We start from the raw sequence: 21,629 nt of genomic DNA, 5'->3' as shown, positions 1-21,629 counted from the left end.
ACAGCGGCTGCGTTTTCCTTCCTTCTTCATCTCGCGACGCCGCCCAATCTCTTCATCTCGCGCCGTGATTCCTTCACCGCTGGTTATTCCACCTCCTTCGCCGATCTCTGCTTCCTTCCCCGACGCCGTGATTCCACCTCCTTCGCCGATCTCTGCTTCCTTCCCCGACGCCGCCACCTTCTTTCTTGTGCAGTGTCGGCGGCAGTTCCTCTTCTGATCTCCTTGTGTGGCGCATGCGGCTATCTCTCGACGCTGTGATTTCTCTAGCATCTGTTTTGTCGTGATTTCTCTAGCATTTTTTTTTTGTGAGTGTAATGGCGGATAACGCTAGTGAAACCTCGGGGATTTCTGTGAATCCTATGGCGTCTTCAGGACAGGTACAACCATTTTTCACAATGGCAGGCACGGGACGGTCCGGTCTTCAGATAGTATCAGAAAATTTGTCCGAGACAAATTATGCATCTTGGGCAGTTGCTATTGAACTTTATGTCGAAGGCCATGATAAACTTGATATTCTTCACGGCTCTAAAGTGAAACCAGATGAAAAGGATCCTAGCTTTCGCACTTGGCGGCGTGATAATATTCAATTAATGACTTGGAAACTTAACTCTGTTAGTTCTGGCATCAAACAAGCCATTCTTCATAACAAAACAGCGTATGGCATGTGGAAGACACTGGAGCAGATGTATGGACGTCGACATGAGATGCTGCGTACTTATCAGCTCAGCAGTCAAATTTTCAAACTTGAACAAAGTTCTATGTCAGTCACCAATTATTTTGCTACTCTGAAGGGGCTGTGGGATGAGTTTGACTACTACCGGATGGAAAATTGGAGTTCCACTGATGATCATCAGAGATATTTAAAGCTTCTGGAAAAAGACAGAATTATTAAATTTTTGGATGGACTTAATGCAGAGTTTGAAAATTTAAAAGGGCAAATCCTTGGTCTTGATCCTACTCCCTCTCTAGAATAAGTTTACTACAAAATTCTAAGTGAAGAAGGTAGAAGAAGGACGATGAACAACAAGGGGATTTCCACTATAAGCCCTCCGATTGGGGAGACCTGTCTTTATTGGTTCTGCAAACAAGTTCCGACCTGGAGGAACTAAAGGACGAGGAGACAGATTTTGTCGGCACTGCAAGAGGACTAATCATGATTCAGATTTCTGTTGGGAAAAATATCCAGAAAAGAAACCTGAAAAATTTAAACATAATGCTAAGAAGGCTCCTAATAGTGGTAATATTGCTATCCAAAAGTTAGAAAATGAAGAGATTATTGGTTCCTCTGTGCCTTCTACCACTGGATTGTCTTCTACTGATATTGTTAACCTCCAGCATCTTCTCTCTCGGCTTCAGGCTTCATCTTCTATCTCTACTCCAGTTCAAGCGCACACAGGTATTCGTAGCTTGGGATTCCTCTTCCTTTGTACCTCAAGTGGTTCCTCATGTGATTCCTTCTCCTATTTCACTGGATGTCATGGAAAATGGAAAAGATGCTCCATCACTGGGCTCACAGTCTTCACCAGATATTATTACTTACAAACGACGACGACACAAGCAAGGACCTACTGTTGATCGGCTAGTTGAATCGGATGCTCCGGCTCCTGATCCCGTGAAGCAGTTATCCTCATCAGTTGAGCCAACCGCACCTCGAAATATGAATGAGCTGAACCTTCCTATTGCTGTTATGAAGGGTGTCAGGTCATGTACTCAACATCCTATCTCCAACCACGTTTCATATTCTCGTTTGTCTCCTTCATATCATGTATTTGTTTCACAGTTATCAAATCATGCTATACCTTCTTCCTATTATGAAGCTGTAAGGGATTCAAGGTGGCAGGAAGCAATGAATGAAGAAATGGAGGCTCTCAACAGAAATGGTACTTGGGAATTAGTAGATCCCCCAAAGGGGAAGAACTTGGTTGGTTCTAAATGGGTCTATGCTATCAAGTATAACTCAAAGGGTGAAGTGATCAGATATAAAGCCTGACTTGTTGCCAAGGGATTCACCCAAACATATGGGGTGGATTACTTGGAAACTTTCGCACCAGTTGCAAAGCTGAACTCGGTAGGGTAATTCTTTCTCTTGCTGCTCAATATGATTGGCCTCTGTTTCAGTTAGATGTTAAAAATGCCTTCTTAAATGGTGACGAAGAAGTATATATGTTACCACCTCCTGGAATTGAAACAAAAGGAAAGGTTTGCAAGCTAAGAAAAGCTTTGTATGGGCTTAAACAATCTCCCAGAGCATGGTTTGATAGGTTTTGCAAAGTCATGATATTGTTTGGCTTTAAACAAGGGAATGCTGATCATACACTCTTTATAAAAAAGAAAGAGGACAGAACTACCATTCTTTTGGTTTATGTTGATGATATGATAGTTACAGGTGATGATGAGGTAGAAATCCAAGTTCTTAAGTCCAAGTTAACATCAGAATTTGGAATTAAAGATCTTGGATCATTGAGGTACTTCCTGGGCATTGAAGTCGTTCGATCAAAAAAAGGAATCTATGTATGTCAGAGAAAATATGTGTTGGATTTACTCAAGGAGACAGGGAAGCTGGGTTCTCGGCCAGCGTCTACTCCTATAGAAGTAAATCATGATCTTACTAGTTCTAATGGGGAGGATCTTACAAATCTGGAAAAGGGAACATATCAAAGGTTGGTTGGAAAATTACTCTATTTATCTAGTCAACATCACCTATGCTGTTAGTGTAGTAAGCCAGTACATGCATGCTCCTAAAACTATCCACATGGAGGCCGTTGACAGGATTTTAAGGTACTTGAAATCATGTCCTGGAAAAGGCTTGCTGTTTAAAGGAGGTGGTGATCTGAAGGTGGAATGCTATTCTGATGCAGACTGGGCTGGTTCTCGAGATGATAGAAGATCCACTTCTGGCTATTGCACTTTTTTGGGAGAAAACTTGGTAACGTGGAGGAGTAAGAAACAAAATGTTTGTGCACGGTCCAGTGCTGAAGCAGAATATCGAGCCATGGCACATGGTCTTGCAGAGATGTTGTGGTTGAGTTTTTTGTTGACAGACATGGGATTAAAGGCTGAATTACCTCTCAGGCTGTATTGTGACAACAAGGCAGCAATCAATATTGCAAATAATCCGGTACAACATGACCGGACTAAACACATTGAGATTGATCGTCACTTTATTCGGGAGAGACTTGATTCTGGAGAGCTATGTCTGTCTTATGTTAAGTCTGAGGACCAACTTGCTGATATGTTTACAAAAGCTATACCCCAAGCTGTGTTCAACTCCTCTCTTAGCAAGTTGAACATGTTTGATATATATGTTCAACTTGAGGGGGAGTGTTGTGAGAGGCAAGGGTAGATAGGTCTTTTTATCTTTTGTTAATAAATTGATTCTTAGGGTTGTATGGCTATATAAACATATGTAATTCGACTAGAAATAGATGAATCTTTAAACTCTTTTATTACAACACTAATTATGTTCATAGTTTCTTTCAGCACTATTATCTCAAGGGTTATAATTTGATCTCCTTTTCTAACTGCTCCTACAACTTATCCTTTAACGAACTATCTACAACAATACTCACTTCATTTCTTGCTTTACTCTTTCCTGTGTACTATAACTTATAACCTGAGTTCTCTATCATCTTTACCTTCTTGCCAACCCATTTTATCTTTTGTACACACAAAATACTAATTCTTCTCCTAATCATCGTATCTACTACCTCCATTAATTTACCGGTGTAGATTCCTATGTTCCATGCTCCAAATCTTAGACTATTAATTTTTCTATCATATTTATTCTTATCCAACCTATGGTGTGAGAACTTTTGCCTATTTAACATTACACTCAAGTTCTCATGGAGATGTAACGGTTATTATCAATACATTACAGCCGAACCCTACAAAGCGAACTTTTGCCTATTTACCGGTGAGAATGTAGCATTCGTGGGCCACATTATGCATGTTTTGATGTTTGATGTATGTTTTATTGTTAACAAATATGTTTTTCAATTGTTACAATGATTTGACGAAAATCTAAGGACTTTTTGATTGGAAAATGTTGATGATAGAATTTTTGAGATTTCCTACTGCCATAGGGGCGTTAGAAGGGGGTTTGAAGGGTGAGGAGGTGTAGTTATGTCGAGGAAAAAAGGTCGGTGTCAAGGGGGAGGGTTGTGCTATTTTTTATGGAAGTTCTATCGACTTTTGGCTGGAATTTTGATGCTGAAAATTTTGGAAATCTGTTGCTGCCTTAGGGATGGATGCTAGAAGGTGTTGAGGGTTAGGAGAGGGTACTGCTATGTCGAGGAAAAAATGACTGGTGTCAATGGGGAAGGGTTGCGTTGTTTTGACTAAAGTTCTATTGACTTTTGGTTGGAATTTTGATGCTGGAAATTTCGGAAATCTGCTGCTACCTTGGGAATGCTGGAAAAAAAAGGGGGGGTTGGAGGGGCGGCTGAGAGGGAGTGTTGCTAGGTCAAGGAATAAGAGGACTAGAGTTAAGGGGAGGAAGGACGGTGGATGGCTATGTCGGAGTGGGGGTAGTGCGAAGAAGGGTTCACTGAAGAGCTTTCGGGGGCTAGGAAGGTGAGTGAAGGCATGGGCGTCCCTAAAATAATATCCGTATTTGTAGTATTTTTTGTTTAATATTCATGTCTAAGCACCTTTAATTCTTTTATCATAATTTTTAATAAGGTTTTCGATGCATGAAAAATTAACTGTATGTTTTATAACTATCATGAAAGGTAAGCTATTTTTCTTGTTGATGAATGTGATAATGTGACAGGTAAAGGAGTCCAGCTTAGAGGATACCGGAATTCTTTATCAAATCATAGGAAAAAGGGATAGTGGGATCCGACTTAGAAGATACCGGAATCCTTACCAAGGCAAGTGTAACCCGACTTAGAGGATACCGGGAAACCTTATCAAACCTAGTCCTATAGTAAGGATCCGGCTTAGAGGATATCAAAAACCCTACCAAAGCTTGTGGAACCCGATTTAAAGGATACCGAGAAACACTACCAAACCTAAGATAAAAGTTTAGCCAAACAAACAGAGGTTGAGGAAAAAAAAAGGGGCCGCATTCAATGATATGAACTCACTTAAATATTTTGATGTTGAAAGTTAAAGGATTGATATTATTTTAATAAAATTTAAAGGTTCATGGTACTAAAGGTCAGCGGGGTTTAAATTTAAAATGTTTAAGGTATTTTCTTAAAGTTATATATATATAAGCATGTGATTATATGTTTAATTCTTAATATAAAATGTTTGAACTTGTTGAGTCTTTAGACTTACTAGATCCATATGGTGCAGGTAATGAGGAGACGGAGGGTCTTGATGAATGAGCTAGCTCGTATTAGGTAGTGTACACCCGAGGGTCTTGTCCTTTCTTCTATTTGTTTATGTTATTTTTTTCGTAGTTTGGATGTTGAAGTTCCCTTTCTGAGTCGATGATGTAATGCCGGGTAGATATATGGGATTCCTTATTTTAGTTGGTTGAACATTCGAGTTTTTTAAGTTTTCTTTTATTCACACTATTGATTCTGATGTCTTCTAGTTGACCTATTTAAGATGTACCACATCGAAGTGGATTTATTTAAATAAGTTTTAGGAGAAAGGTTTTGCACAACATGTTTTGAAAGCTATAAGGGGATAAAGTTTTAGGTCGTTTCAACCAAGGAGCTTACAACTAAGAATATACTCAACATATATTAATAGTGGATCTAGCAGCAAGGAGCTTACAACCAAAGAGTACCATCAGGAAGAATTTCCTTAGAAGAAACCATATTGGAAAGTAATAATATCCACAAATAGACAATTGTAAATATGAAGGAATAGATTTTTAAAAATTAGAAGTAGCAAAAACTCATTAAATAAATCTTATATTATATGAAGTTAAATGTTGTTATGTTATATGAAGATGAATGTTGAGCTATAAAACAAGTACACGTGCAAAAGATGAGAGTCACATAAATGAAGATGTTAAGGTGGATATGCGAACACACAAGAATGGATAGGATAAGAAACGAGAATGTTAGAGAGAAAGTTGGAATATCAAGAAAAATTCTAAGAAATGCATTTAAAATTGTATTAACACATACTTATGTGTCCAATAAATGTCTAAGTTTGGCAATGTGCGAATATGACAAATATGCACACTAATAGTGGAAGAGGGAGATAAAAAAAGGCTTGATTAGTAACGATAAAGTAAGATAAAATTTAATTAAATATAGATGAAGATATAATATGGAATTTAACTCAATGACGTAGGGGATCCATATAACTAATCCAACTTAGTAGGATAAAGCCTTGGTGGTTATTGTTATTCTAGAAGATGCAAAAACTATGCAACAAGAGATTTATCCTTCACATACTACAAACATATAGTAACTTTATTGAAAAAATAGTGAAGCAAAAGAAGCAGATCTCTCAATTTTCCGGCTGGAATCACTCTTAGAATTGTTATTAGAATCAATAAGAAATCAACAATCTGTAAAAGATCAGTAGCCAATATCCTTATAAACAGATTGTTTATCAGTAAAGTCAGCAATCAAGGCACTAGGAAATCTGCTGATCTGGTGGTTAGAAGGAGAAGACAGAAATTGGTTGCAATAATGGAAACGAGAAGAAAAAGCAAGTGATCTTCCTTTGCTGGAAAGAAACTCTAGAACCAAGAGCAGCTGTGGCTCAGCCCTCACACCAGGAGATCAATACTGCAGAGGCATGATTCAACAAGCAGATGTTCCTAGATTGCTACTGATATCTGCAGATTCAGATTTATTGATGCAGAAAAAAAAAACATGATGTAGGAGGCAGACAAGGGATCCAGAGGGGAAAAATCCCAGATATCTGCTGCAATAATGCAAACCAGAAAAACAAAAAAAAAAAAAGTAAGTGATGTAAGCCCAGTAGGATGATAGACTATTTTAGTAGTTATAATAATTCTTTTCACCTTGAGTTGTCCATGATGATTGTATTATATTGGACGTAGCTAAGGTTTAAAATTTTGAACCATGGCGGAAGCTCGATTTATGACTTATGGTTTCCGTATCATATTATGTCATGCCGATACGATTTTGATACTTTTTAAATATAAAATTTATTAATAAAAAAATATTAATATTTGATCACCATTAACGTTTACTATTGAATTATATTTGAGATGTTGAATGTTAAGTTCAAATTTTGATATTATCTCATGAAATGTTTGATACTTATTGAGTAAAAATCGATTTACAATTAGATGAAGTCTACCAAATAAAGATAGCGCAATCAAGTAGATTTAAAATATATTTATTTTGATCAATTTAAAATTAAACTAAATTTATATATATATATATAATTTATTAGTAGTAGTATATTTTATAAGATTAAATTATATTTAATTTGTTTCATCTTTCCTAACAATCTTGTTTTAAATTATATTTATTTTAATACTTTTTAAATATTTAGGATCATTTTACAAAACAATAGAGGGATTGAAAGAGATGTCTTATATAGAATACAAGCAGAATGGTTGAAATTGAGGAGTGTGTCAGGTGTTTTATGTGACTGTAAAATACATCTAAAATTTAAAGGGAAATTCTACAAAATCGCATTAGACCTGCTATGTTATATGGAGCAGAATGTTGGACTATGACTCGAACACATAAGTAGAAGATGAGAGTTGTAGAAATGAGGATGTTAAGATAAATGTGTGAGCATATGAGGATAGACAGAATATAAAATGAAAGCATTAGAGAGAAAGTCGGAGTTGTAACTATTGAGGGAAAACTCCGAAAGACGTTTAAGATGATACGGACATGTACTTAAACAACCAATAAATGCTCCAATTAGACGAGGTGAAACTATGACAAACATGCATATCAAACGAGGAAAAGGTAAACTAAAAAAGACTTGGTTAACAACAATAAATTAAGATAAAATTTATTTAAATATAGATGATGATATAGTAGGAGATAGAGCTCAATGGCGTAAAAGGATCCAAATAGTCAACCCCACCTAGTGGGATAAAGCTTTGTTGTTGTTGTTTTCTAGCAATATGTCATCCTTAAAGAGTTCTTTCTCTTTATTTACCTCATGGTCGAATGGAGCAAGAAAATTAACTATCCTTAAAGAAGTTAAGAGGTTTTTTTCTCTCTTTTACCTCGTGCACAAATAAAACTGGGGAAAATAAATAAATATCTTTAAAATGTTTTTTTTCTTTATTTACCCAGTGAATGGATGAAGGAGAAAAAAATTAACGAAGGGAGAATATTAAAAGAGAGAAAGGAATTAACTATGTAAAAAAATAAAACTTAAAGAAAAAAATGAAAATAGGGGAAAAGAAGAAAGAAAAAAGGCAATCGCAACGGCCTACCGCCACAAGGCCAAGACCTAACCTGGTCGTTGTGAGCTCACAACTACCTTGAGGACAAGTGAGGCCTCTTGCGACGACCTCGCCTGGCCACGAAGCCTTAGCGAGCCCACTGCCACTTGCGGCTCTGAGCTTGATGTCCAACATTTCACTACATGAATGAAATGGTAAATTTCACCTGTGTCGATAGAACGACTCGACATTTTATTCCTTTGACATAGCATGTTCAAATAATGTTGGGTAGTCGTGAACATGCAACTCACATAAGAATCATTGTTTACCACAAAATGGTAAATTGCAAGGTTATGCCAAAAATATAAGTCCAAACAGTCACACAATAATTGAGGTTTGGTGGTAGTAATATTTGACTTGCAGGTAACAATTGTTTATTTCCTTTCTTGCAGTTGATAGCATAGTATGATTTTGTCGTTTTATCATTATGTTTACCATAGTCGACTCCACCTAGTGGGATAAAACTTAGTTGTTATTGTTGTTGTATCATTATGTTTATCATATTTTCATTAGGGTTACAAGAAGGCCATCCTTAAGAGAGTTTTGAAGACAGTTGACAAAATTTTTAAGTATTTCAAGCTCTGCATTTTTGTCATTAATTTTCTTGTCTATGTAGTTAGGATTTCATATGCTCTATGTGTAGAATTTCATATGTTCAGTGTTCATGTTACTTTTCATTTTTCCATTAGTAGCGTAATTTTATGGTTGATTATGAAAGTTTAATTTTTTTTAATGACTTCCTGTATTAATTGGTTAGTTTCTAATTGGGGATTTTGTGAAATATGCAATTTGAAATCCTTGTATATGTTGTAATTGTATATGGATCTTTCTTTGGTGTAGTTGATCCTAACTAGATAGGCACAAAGCTTGTTCTATGGTCGTTGTGAATGTCATGTTATGCCTATGGCCATCGAGAGACCCACTTGGGTTTCTCGAAATAGAAGTTTTTTTAGTGAGGGACAATTAGACATTGAAAAAATCTTCAAGTGTGTGCAAATTCATACCGGCCAGGGTGTTTTTTCTAATTTGATACTTTGTCAAGCGTGAGGAACTCTTAAAGACTGGTTTTTGTACTATGATTCATGCTATAGAATTTTACTTATAAAAAAATAGAGGTAATGCACATTCATAAATTTGTTTAATATAATTTGAATGCACAAGTGCTACAAAAATATAAGATATAACTACGCAAGCTTAAAATTCATATAAATACAATTTAAAACATGACTAGGGAAGTAATCAAGACAAGTAATCTAACAATAATATTTAAAAAGGTTTGGTAATTATATCAAATTCTATTCCATGGCATATATCTTTCGTAGTATTTTTGCCCAACCTATAAAATAATGATAGAATACAAGATACAAGAGTTAAATGCTCCAAGCCCTTACTTTGGCAACTTATTCTCACTTTTTTACTTGGTCTTTCCCATCACTCACTTGGTAGTGCACCTCAAAGGCATAGTTTTAGACAACAATACCCCGCGCCATAACGCACTCACCAAACTCTTTACCTAAGGAGAATCCCTCTCAAACTTGCAAGGTTCAAGAGCACACTTATGCTTAGCTCTACATGGGTCAACCTTAAACCTAAATGAAACTATCCTTAGCTCTCACATGGCATCTTCCATAAGAGTTAACAAAACACAATTGTTTAATACAAAAACAAAAGAAAATAAAAAACCAAATTAGAAGAGCGTAGAGTTGCTAATTTCACTCTCCTCAATTGCTCCTATTGTGTTATTATGATCCAAGTATCTAAGCTCTTCAAGATCTGAGAATCAAAGGGAGAAAAAGACATGATTGAATTGCAATTTAAGCAATGTTTAAAAGAGAGAAAAAGATGTTCGAAATAACACTCAAACAAAAAGTAATGTTATGATTGTTGTAACTACCAGCTTACATCATCTAATCAACTCTTTAACTAGGGATGGAAATGGGGTCTAGCGAAACAGGAATACAACTTCCTCTTGATGCCTACTTATTGTGTGGAGGAATTAGGGCTAGGGAAGATGCAAGGTGGGTCAGCACAGATCAACATAAGATACATAAACATATGAGATGAATACTCATAAACACACACATACATACATATAGGCCAACTAAGGGAAACGAAGGCAGAACAAGGAAGCAAACACTATTTATATCATAGAGCAGGGCAGTCCCAATCTGACTAAGATTGCCAGATGTGAATATGTTAAAAGCAGATCCTCTTCCTTGAGAGAGATGCAAAAACTCATCCCAGTGACTAAGACTGCCTGATGTGAATTTGACAACAAATCAGAGAGAGAGAGAGAGAGTAACAAAAACTCATATAAACGAAATTGATTCGGGAAAGGAAGACAGAACTGTTTCTTGTAGTATCCGGGAACTCAATGGTTTAATTAATGGAGTTCACTTAATTTAATTAAGAATTTATTTAATTAAGTTAGTCTACGATTAGAGAATTTAGATTAATCAAATAATAAGATATAAATATATGAAATTTTTATATAGATTATTCATTAAAAGATAATTGGCATATTATAATATAAAATATATAATATATAAACGTGTAGATAAATTAGATATTATTATAGATTTAATCTCTATAAATAATATATATAATATAAAGAAAATATGATCAATATAATATAACGTATAGATAATTATAACATTATAATATAGGAATTATATATGATATATATATGGATATGGATTTTTATAAAGACTGAGTAAAAATAAAATTTATATAACGGAATTGATAGAATTTAGACAAAGTCTTAACCTTCCATCTCTTTAAAACCCTACCTTCAAAAGCTCTAGGGGATTTTTGGAAGACTGACCCTAAGAAGCTCCACCCTCCCCATCATTCTCCATCAGTCCTAGAGCTCCACGGGAAGACAAAGAAGAGAGAAATCGAAGGCATGCTCCCAACTTTGTGTGATGCTTAGTTAGTCCTATAATTTGTGGAATTTGGATCTATTGCTCTTGATGCGTTAATTAAATTATATGTTGTGTGTTTTATTTATTTTCATGACTTCGATTATATAAGAATAAATCTGATAAGAACTGGTCCGTTGCTTTAGTGTGATGAATTATATGCACTAGTAGTTCGGATTCATTGTTTGATTACGCTAGAAGAAAAAAAGTGCGTATGGATGGCTCGGGTTATAGATTTTGTGATGGGTTATTTATGCTCCTTGGGAATGCATGTAAATGCGTTGGATTTCAATTACGATAAGGATATTTGTGAACCCATAGGCACGGAAGGGTTCTATTGCTAAATTTTTTTTTTGTTGAGTTGCTGATGATCTACAAGAACATATGCAGTGGGGTAAGGGGGCTAAGCTTCAACAATATTAATAATACTGTATAGAAGTGTGTGCATATGGGGCCTTGTTCACTAAACTGTAATTATGTGATTGATACTATACGAATTCCTCATGAATGTGTGCTACTAGAGTTCAATAACTACTAGGTTTCAATATAATTATAATGCTCTACAGTACTACATGCATGACCATAATTTAATGTGCCAGATTTCAATAGCTGCTAGGTTTCAATATGATTATAATGTTCTACAGTAGTACCTACATGACCATAATGCTCCATGGATATTTGTGTATGTGTGGTACAGCTTCGAGGTTGATTTATGAGCATGTTGTCCACTGTTATCAATAATATCCCATGCATGTTAGGAGTATAAGAACCTTTACTATTGAAATTGAAGTTATGATTATATGAATAAGTTATGATAGTTTAGTAGGTTATATGTATGTTATGAATTTGTATGCTTATGTTTACAATTATGTCATGTCTAACTTGCTATGCATGCTCATGCTATGTGATGCCCAAGTCTATACTTAAGCTTATGTTACGAATTTGCATGCTTATGTAAGATTCACGAGTCTCTCATGTTTAAGCAGTGTTCAAGTCTATGTTAAGTGCACAATTATGTGTATGTTCATGGTTATGTAAGGAATGTGGTCGAGTGTGACCGGTGTCCTCAGTCCGGGAGCTCATCAAAAACTACGTGGTCGAGTGTGACCGGTGTCCATAGCCCAAGAGCTCGCCAAAATCTACGCGATCGAGTGTAACCAGTGTCCTTAGCCCGAGAGCTCACCAAACTATGTGGTTGAGTATGACCGGTTTCCTTAGCCCAGGAGCTCACCAAAGTTATATGAGATTGAGTGTGACCGGTGTCCTTAGCCCGGAAGCTCACCAAAATTCCATGAGGTGGAGTGCGATCGGTGTCCTTAGCCCGGGAGCTCACTAAACTATATGGTTGAGTGTGACCGGTGTCCTTAGCCCAGGAGCTCACCAAAGTTATATGAGGTTGAGTGTGACCGGTGTCCTTAGCCCGGGAGCTCACCAAAATTCCATGAGGTGGAGTGTGACCGGTGTCCTTAACCCGGGAGCTCACCAAACTATGTAGTTGAGTGTGACCGGTGTCGTTAGCCCGGAAGCTCCTTAATTCTATGTGATTATGTTTATTTTCATGCTTAGCTTATGTACACGATGATGCTTATGATTATGTCCATCCTTAGTATATATGTTTATGCTATGCAAGTATGCTTATGCCTATCTTTATATACATGCTCATGATTATGTCTATCTCATGTCTAGTTATTTACGTGCTTATGCTTATATTTCTATTCATCCATAGTATATATGTTTATGTCATGTAAGTATGTTTATGCCTATGTTTATTCACATGCTCATGATTATGTCTATTACATGCTTAGTTATTTATATGCTTATGCGTATGTGTACGTTTGTATGCCTATGTCAACGCCTGTGCTCATGCCCATAATATGTCCGTAAGTTCTAAGTTACCTAGCTTGGGTACCCCGTAGTACACTAGATTATGGGCGCTACCTATTGCATAACACGGTTCGGAATATGCTGAGTCTCTTGACTTATAGATTATCACTTTTTTTCAAGAAATGAGATGAATGAGGCAGGAGGCAATGAACAGCGAGCCAACTCGGGACCATGGCAGTACAACCCAAAGACTTTCTAGTTTAGTTTCCGCATTAGTTAGGTGTTTCCTTTGAAGAATAAATTTTGAACTGCAGTTCGCTAGTAATTTATGTTTTAAGAGTTGTCTATGTATCTTAGTTGAATGAAAAACTCATTTTGGGAATTATGTGCAAGTGGTGTTTGCAGCTATATATGTATATAAAAAAAAAACTAGGGACGTCTCACTTATGATTCTGAAAGCAAAAATAAAATCTTCTCACGGATGGGAAGATTTTGGTCTATAAGACAAAATTATTGTGAAAGAAATTGTAGGAAAGAAACAAATTTGAAGATCTAGATCACAGCAGTAACAGCTAGCAAACTAGCAACCTGCAGCAAATTTAAGGAAGTGGATCGAGAAGGAAGAGAGAAGGGGAGCCTTGGCGGAACGGTAAAGCTGTTGCTTTGTGACCAAAATGGCACGGGTTCGAATCCCGGAAATAGCCTCTTGCAAAAAGCAGGGTAAGGCTGCGTATAATGGATCCTTCCCTGGGACCTGCATAGTGGGAGCTTCGTGCACCGGACTGTCTTTTTTTTTTTTTAGATCGAGAAGGAAGAGAATAAGGAATCCCAGAGAGAGAGTCATGCAATGAAAATACAGTGAACAGCTTCACCAGGACATAGTAGGATAGGTGATATTGCTAAAAGAGGAAAAGAATCAAGGTGAATCATGCTGAAAAAAGAATGCCACGATATGCAGAGATTGTAAACTCCAAGATATTTCGTGACAAGGAGAACAAGCAGTCAATCATCTTGAAGAGCTTAGACACATCAACTCAACTGGAAATTGAATACCATGACAATAGGAATGAAAGAAGTCTAGTAGTGGCTCAAGCTAAAAGAAGAAATAGAATAACAAAAAAATATGTGCAAAAACAAAAACAAAAGAAAGAGGGGGAAAACTAGTACCATACCTTAAAGATTAAATGTCCCTCTAAATCAACATGACAATGGTATATATGAGCCTTACTGGAATCCCAGTCCGAGCTCTGCAACATAATGAATGAAAATATTAGGCATATCCTTGGAACAATTCTACATGCTTGTACACTATTTCTATCAGAAAATAAAAAATCACAAAGAATCTACCAAATTGCGATGTTAATTCATGAATTATAACAATAATAACAGCAACAATAATAAACAACAATAATTTTACAGCGAACAATAATTATTAATTTAGGAATGAGCATCAATAAAATTTTAGAGAAACTGCAAACTTACCTTTCTCCTATCAAGCAGCGGAATGCATTTAGACCTCAATTCCTCCCAAACAACTGACTCAAACTGATCCATGTTCAACCATTGAATTTGCTTGATAAATTCAACTGATATAGTTTCTTCTAACTTGTACCTAAAAAGGACAAAAAGATAATATTGATATAATCATGCTAAAATTGTTGAAATGTATCCACTATGTTGGATTATAACATTTGGTCATACTATCTAGCACGGTTGAGATTTACAATTATGCTCTCACACAAAAATGTGAAAAGGCAGCGGCACAATGATGATTGGTCATGATTTCAAGTGTTGATTGGCTGCAATGTGATGTAGACACCAAGGTTTAAAATTTCGACCCGTGCCGAGGTTTCGGTCTCAGACCGGAACGATACGGTTTCGGTATCGTATCGTGCCGTGCCGATACAGTTTCGATATTTTTTTATTAATATATAGTAATTATTAGATAGATATATTTATTGTATATAATTTTAAAATAAATTGTATATTGATTTTATATAAGTTGCTTGAACAACTTAATATGGTTAAAAAAAATAATTAAATATAATTTTCTTTAAAGATGTTAATTACTCGAATTAAAATTGATACATCATAATTATATAGATTAATTGTTTATTCATTTAATTAATTATTAATTTAAATCTTATATATTTAAAATGGTAAAAAAAAATAAAATATAAATTAAACAGCAAAAAAATAATAATAATAAATTATTAGAATATAAATATAATTTATTAGATTTTTTTATTTTTTTAAAAAAATTTTAAATAAATTTAAAACAGTAAAAAAAATTTAATATCAATTAAGTTTTTTTTAATTTTTTTTTAAATTTTAAATATATTTTATAGGGATAATTTAATTAGTTTTTATAAAAACCTATTCAAAATATATATCCCACTTAGGAATTGTTTAATTAATTAAAAAAATTTCTTTGGTAACAGTCCGCCCGATCCCGCGATCCGCGATCGCGATCGCGCGCTGTGGAGCGCGATGCCTTCGCCGCCGGCGGAGGCGTCGCGCGAAGCTTCCGCCGCGGCAGGAAGCGTCGCGTGACGCTTCCGCCGCCGCGGGAAGCGTCGCGCGACGCCTCCGCCGCCATCGGAAGAGTCCTGCGACGCTTCCGGTGACAGCGAAATTTGTTCTCCTCATGTGCCGGTTTCGGTTCGTCACCGGAACGGTAAATTTCGACTGTTTCGGGCGGCACGGCTCGGCACTTCAAACCTTGGTAGACACTTTAAGTTCATCGGGGTTTCCATCACCAACAATGTGAGGTGAGGTAACACGAGACACCGATGCACTAAAGCTTCATTTGCGTTTAGTGCAAAGCTTTTACCAACTTTAATGAGAGAAGTAACGTGATTCTTCCTTGTGATTTTTCCTCAGGTTTCTTGGAATACCTCCTCCACTCGAGACTCATGGTACCTAAAACTTTATTTCCACTATGGATAGACAGACGAAGGCGATTTTGAGTATTGATTGGCTGTGATGTGAGATGGCAATTTTAGTTTGTCAAAGTTTCCATCATAAACTATATGAGGTAAAGTAACGAAGACATTGAAGTATTGAGGCTTCATTAGTGTTTAGTGCAAATCTTTTACCAACTTCAATGAGAGAAAAAGTTATTGCAATACTTCCTCGGGTTTCTCAAAACCCTTACTCCATTCCATACTCATGGTACCTGAAACCCTATTTCCATGATAGACAGACAAGGGAGATTTTAGGTGTTGATTGGATGAAATGTAAGGCACATGGTCTATGTTGAGTGTTGACCGAATGCAATGTGAGGCAAGTGGTTTAAGTTGGTCGTGTTTCCAACATCAACAATGTTAAGTGAGGTAATAGGAGAAACCAAGGCTTCATCAGCGTTTAGTGCAGAACTTTTAACAACTTTAATAAAAGAAAAAAATTTCGTGATTCTTCCTCGAGTTTCTCAAAAATCCTTCCTCTGCTCAAGACTTAGGGTACCCAAAACCCTATTCCAACTAAGGATAGATAAATGAAGGAAATTCCAGATGTTGATCGGCTGCAATGTGAGGGAGATGGTTTAAATTCGTCGAGTTTCCATCGTAAACAATGTGAGGTGAGGTAATAGGAGAAAAAGGCTTCATCAATGTTTTTTGCAAAGCTTTTACCAACTTCAATTAGAGAACAAGTGTCGCAATTAATCCTCATGATCCTTCCTTGGGTTCCTCATAATCTTTCCTCCACTCAAGACTCGTGGTACCAAAAACCCTACTCCTATTGACGATAGATTGATAGAGGGGATTTCGGGTATCGATTGGCCACAATGAGAGGAGTACAATTTAAGTTCATTTGGGTTTCCATCATCAATAATGTGAAGTAAGCTAATAGGAAACACTGAGGCACCGAAGTTTCATTTGCATTTAGTGCAAAGCTTTAACCAACTTCAATGGGAAAAATATCTCCTCCTACTCCTCCTCTTCTTTCTCTTACTACTCGAGTTGGCATCACAATATTGTTTCATTCCAACAAGGGATCGAAACCCTAGCTCAGAATGGGACTTTATTGACTGAAGATAGTAGCCAAAGATCGAGTAAACAAGATAAGCATGATCAATTGGATAATTCACCATAATAAGCTAGACATTAGAAACTTCCTCATCTAGGTATTGTTCTACTCAAATAACAAAAATGAAAAATGACTAGATAACTAAGGAGACATCAACTCCACTATAGTATGAGCAATTCAATTCATGGTGAAAAAAGACACTTTAGCACATGACACATAAATGGAAGCTATGTTGTGCAAGAAAAATCCTTCTCATTGAACCACAAGAGATTACTTGGATATTGGTGACAAACATTCAGTGCAGATTATGAATCCAACAAGCAATGCTTGATGCTCTTAGCGATTAGTAGTTATTCAAGCTCAGATGAAAACCTAATTAAGCATTGAGTGTTTCCTTCTCACAAACCTAAAACAGATTAATTCCTGATATGACATTGTGGCTCATAAGCATTAGTCGATTATAAGTTTACCAATTTTTGTCTCTTCAAATTGAGCTTCTGAAAAAGGAAAGAACTCATATCTCAAGGATAACCTTGAAGAGCTATCTACGTATGTCTTTTGATGGAACACCCTATGTGAGTTAGCAATCAACATTAGAAACATGGGGAACTAAGAATATATTACACAAAAAGCACTATTCACTTGCCTTCCTAAATAACTTAGAATCAAAAAAGCCTTCCTGAATTCAAGCTGCCCCAGTGCTATGAGCTGAGGACTTATTGACTGCCCAGATGATGACGGAGCCACGTATCGAGGATCGCTCTGAAGTGATTCTTCTGTTTTGCAGCATAAGATAAAACCAAAATTTTCAGAGTAATTTGTATGCATCCGTACACTCTCTATGAAAAGAAAATTTATTATGAACATCTATCTTGCAGACAGCAACAAATTCCTACTCTAAATAAATGTTCTTAAATGGAAACTCATGTAATTTATGGTAAAACTGTTTTGTTCGGAGAAGAAATCCATTACCGGAGCACACGCCACAGCTGCGCAAAGGAGAGGAGGAGCCCGAGGGCAGAGTGTCAGCGAAACTCTCCTGGGTGGGTATAGGGCGGAAGTTATTCGCCATGTACAAGATGAAACCAGAAAAATTTCTTATTCTTCTTCCTGACATCTGCATCAGGACGTCTAAGGCGGCTGCTTCCCCCAGGTCGGCCAGGGCCCTCCTGGCCCCAGGGTCCGGCTGGAGCAGCGACTGCTCAACACAAATCCGGTGGAGCAACTCTTCAACAGACCTAGGCAGCCAGACTGCGTTGTCCAGGGCATTGTCGTGAGCCATGGATCGACCGACGATGGTAGGCGATGGCTGGGGTTTCATGGTACTTGGACAAGAACGTACATTTGCTGGGCGAGGGCCAGGGGACCCCAACGGGCAATTGGTTAACGTTAGAAATTAGCAGGCGGGCGGGGGCTGCACAAGAATTTGAACCGTTCGCTGGAAACAGTGCACTCGATAGCCGTTGGATTACGATACTGGCTCGGCCTTCAAGAGCGAGTTGTTGCACAGGATCCTGCGTCCCCCTTTGGACGGTGCATGGTGGAGGGTGGTCGGTGGACGTGACTATTGGTGGACGTGACTATTGAACGATTTGACGTTCTAGCAAATTTCTTTTCCCCTTTACACCGCCCACCCCACTTCTCCTCTCCCTTTTTGTTCTTTTTTCTTTTTCTTTTTCTTTTTCATTCAAATGACCTTTCTATCCCTGCTTTTCTTTTAAAAAAAAATTATTTAATTTTATATATAAGGCGACGAGCTATTACCCCCTCCTCTGCTTGCGATCTTTCGATCCAACCACGTACTCCGTATATTTGATTGGATCTTAAGCTTCGATTAATAAAGTCCACAATCTGATCGTAGTATGTTGGAAATTGTGATCGGATCACAATTAGTGGGTATCTTCGTGTATGTCGTTATATACATATTGAAATATTTCCTAGTCGATGAATTGATGAAACTAACATATATTGAGCTGCCGAGTTTATCGAGCAGTCGACCTTCTTTAGTTGGAACATTGGAGATCTTTGAGAGTTAACATATGGATGTTGGTTAAAGGTAACGAGTTCATTAGATATGACCTGCTATGAGACTTCATGTGATTCTATACACGTCTATGAAGATCTCATTGCAGCTCTAGTGCAAGATTCCTTCGACTTGAGATATTCAAGTCATCTCGGTCATGAAGACTTATGCTTTGACATCTTAAGCAAGCATCTCCTTAGAAGTGTGGCTCTGGGATTATTGGATATAAGTTAAGATGCCCGAAGATGTTTGAATAACCCACAAAAGATTCATCACTCCTTAAATAAAGAGACGTATATCCTATGACCACTTGTTAGGATTATTACTCGTAAGTCTTTGGTCAAAGTAGAAAATACGTCAATAGGATGGTCTTCTTGGACAAGTGTTTGAGTGAATCTGCAGAACAAGGAAATATAATTTGAGCTAGGTGTGACGTAGTCAACCTAGTGGGGAATGATATATAAATCATGTTTTGAACCAAGTAGGTATAAGATAAGAATAACTATAGTTTAAAAGTGGTTCTAGAATCAATTATGATTTCGATCAATTGGAAGTCATAATCTACTGCTAGTGTCACTCATGATCTATTCGTAATTAATGGTTAATTATAAATGGTTAAAATAATCGGGGACCTATAAGGTCACACGTATTACGAGTTTATCCGAAAGACATAAAACGAGTTTGAGAATTAGATTCTTAGATCGAGAGAGATTGAGTCTGATTGGACCAAACGAAGGTCAAATATGGAAGATATTTTGTCAGAACAGAAGCGTGGATGGACCACTTTTTTTAAAGACAAATTGGGTCGTCTTTGATTTATTTATGAACCAAATTGGTTTGGTTTTAATTAAAGAAGGGTTGGTTATTGAACTAAGGTGGTTTGGTTTGAACCAACATAGTTTGGTCTTGAATCAACATAGTTTGGTCTTGAACCAAACTTAAGGCTAATTGTTTGAATTTTAAGTTAACGAATACGGGTTTGAATTCAAATCCATTAGGAGATCTATAAATAGATCCGACTAGAAGAGAAACATAACAACTTGGATTAAACTTAGGTTTTGATCCCCCTCTTCTCTCCCTCTCCTCTTCACGCGCGCCACCGACCACCAAGGAGAAAAGTTCTCCTTTGCGCCGTCGTCGCCTCCCTGTAGCCAATGCCACTGCCACCGCCGGCAGTCCTTCACCCAACCACCGAACAGCAACAACTATTATACCGCCGCCGCCCATCAAGGTTTCTGCCACTATCGTCGGAGACCTCCTCCGGCCACTCTTTCCTTCGCTAGCTAGTCATCGACCTCTGGAGTGGACAGCAGTCGCATGTCGTTATTCCAGCTACCGGCAGCCCCTTCCGCTAGCTTAGGCTACTGTTCTGGCGAGCAAATGTTGTTGTCGGAACTCTAACGCCACTAGGCTTGCTGTCCCTCACCAGCAGCGAGCTTTCCAACCTCCAAACATTAGCTTCTTCTTCTCTGTTCAATTCGTTTGGTATCGTCAAGTTGCCTTGTGCCACCAGATACCGAATCGAACAGTGGGTCCTCTTTCGGATGGCTTTGTCTCCCTCCTTCTATGTGTGATGTGTGTGCTATGATAATTTAGTTTATTATTATGTTTCTGCTGCTTGTTTTGCGAAATAAAATTTTAAAACACGCATAGAGACACCCAACACAAAGAACACTTGGCACCGCAAATGACTAAACAAAGTTAAAGTACAACTTGCTGAAGAGACCACTAAAGATGATGTGGATGGCCAACAAACTGGAGAAGCTACAGATGCAGAGGAAACGACACAACTCAACTCCACACCTAATGCTTTTGGACAGATTGTTCGTATAAACCCACAGCAGGATGTCCAACAGAACGGAATGGCGTCACCTCATGCTAAACCACCAATTGAACCTCAAGCCCAACCACCAATTGGAAGTAAAGTTTGAGACAATGTCAAAATTTTACGAAGGTTGTCGACGTATTGATCACTCTAAGGAGAACTATTGGGTTGTGCAAAAGAACCAAAGGTCATAGGTCAGCCCACACAGGGTGGTCGGTGTCAAGATCACGTAGACAGCAGAGTGCAGCGGCCGCACGAGGGTGTAGCCAAAAATAGTACATTGTGTAGCACCGCGGGCCACAGGATCATGAGCCACGTGCAGAGAGCGGTGCTAGCAGTACAGCGGTCGTGCACAGAGTATGGAGACATGCTAGAGCAGAGCGAAGTGGTGCCATCCAAGCAAAATGGTGCAGAGTGGCGCTAGACTGGAGCAGAGTGGAGCACAGAGCAGAACCAATAGCTCACCGTCTAAGCGAGTGGATGCGAAGAGTGGGGGCAACAACACAAAGCGGTGGCAGCGTCTTGCTGCCCAAGCAAGCTGGAGCAGAGAGTGGAGGCAATGGCACACCAAGGGGGAGGCAGCGACTCAGTCCACACAAGATAATTGCCCATGGTGCGGAGGCAGCGGAGCCGAGAGCGGCGGCAATGGCA

General features: G+C 37.7%; 1 protein-coding gene across 4 annotated transcripts in view; it reads right to left on the bottom strand.

Moving 5' to 3' along the window:
* Positions 1–18,502, bottom strand: part of LOC122006189 (probable RNA-dependent RNA polymerase 5) — an 89,622-nt gene extending 71,120 nt beyond the window's left edge. For all 4 annotated transcript variants that reach the window (XM_042561592.1, XM_042561596.1, XM_042561595.1 and 1 more), the window contains exons 1-4: positions 18,103–18,502; positions 17,777–17,906; positions 14,584–14,713; positions 14,274–14,348 (exon numbers count right to left, since the gene is read on the bottom strand). In XM_042561592.1, coding sequence (XP_042417526.1) covers positions 14,274–14,348; positions 14,584–14,713; positions 17,777–17,906; positions 18,103–18,451 — 684 coding nt within the window. In that variant the 5' untranslated portion in view covers positions 18,452–18,502. The remainder of the gene's footprint in view (positions 1–14,273; positions 14,349–14,583; positions 14,714–17,776; positions 17,907–18,102) is intronic.
* Between the last annotated feature and the right edge of the window lie 3,127 nt (positions 18,503–21,629).

This window comes from Zingiber officinale, chromosome 7B (genome assembly GCF_018446385.1).
Source record: "Zingiber officinale cultivar Zhangliang chromosome 7B, Zo_v1.1, whole genome shotgun sequence".
In the NCBI taxonomy this organism is placed as follows: domain Eukaryota; kingdom Viridiplantae; phylum Streptophyta; class Magnoliopsida; order Zingiberales; family Zingiberaceae; genus Zingiber; species Zingiber officinale.
This window is presented reverse-complemented; position numbering and strand designations above follow the sequence as displayed.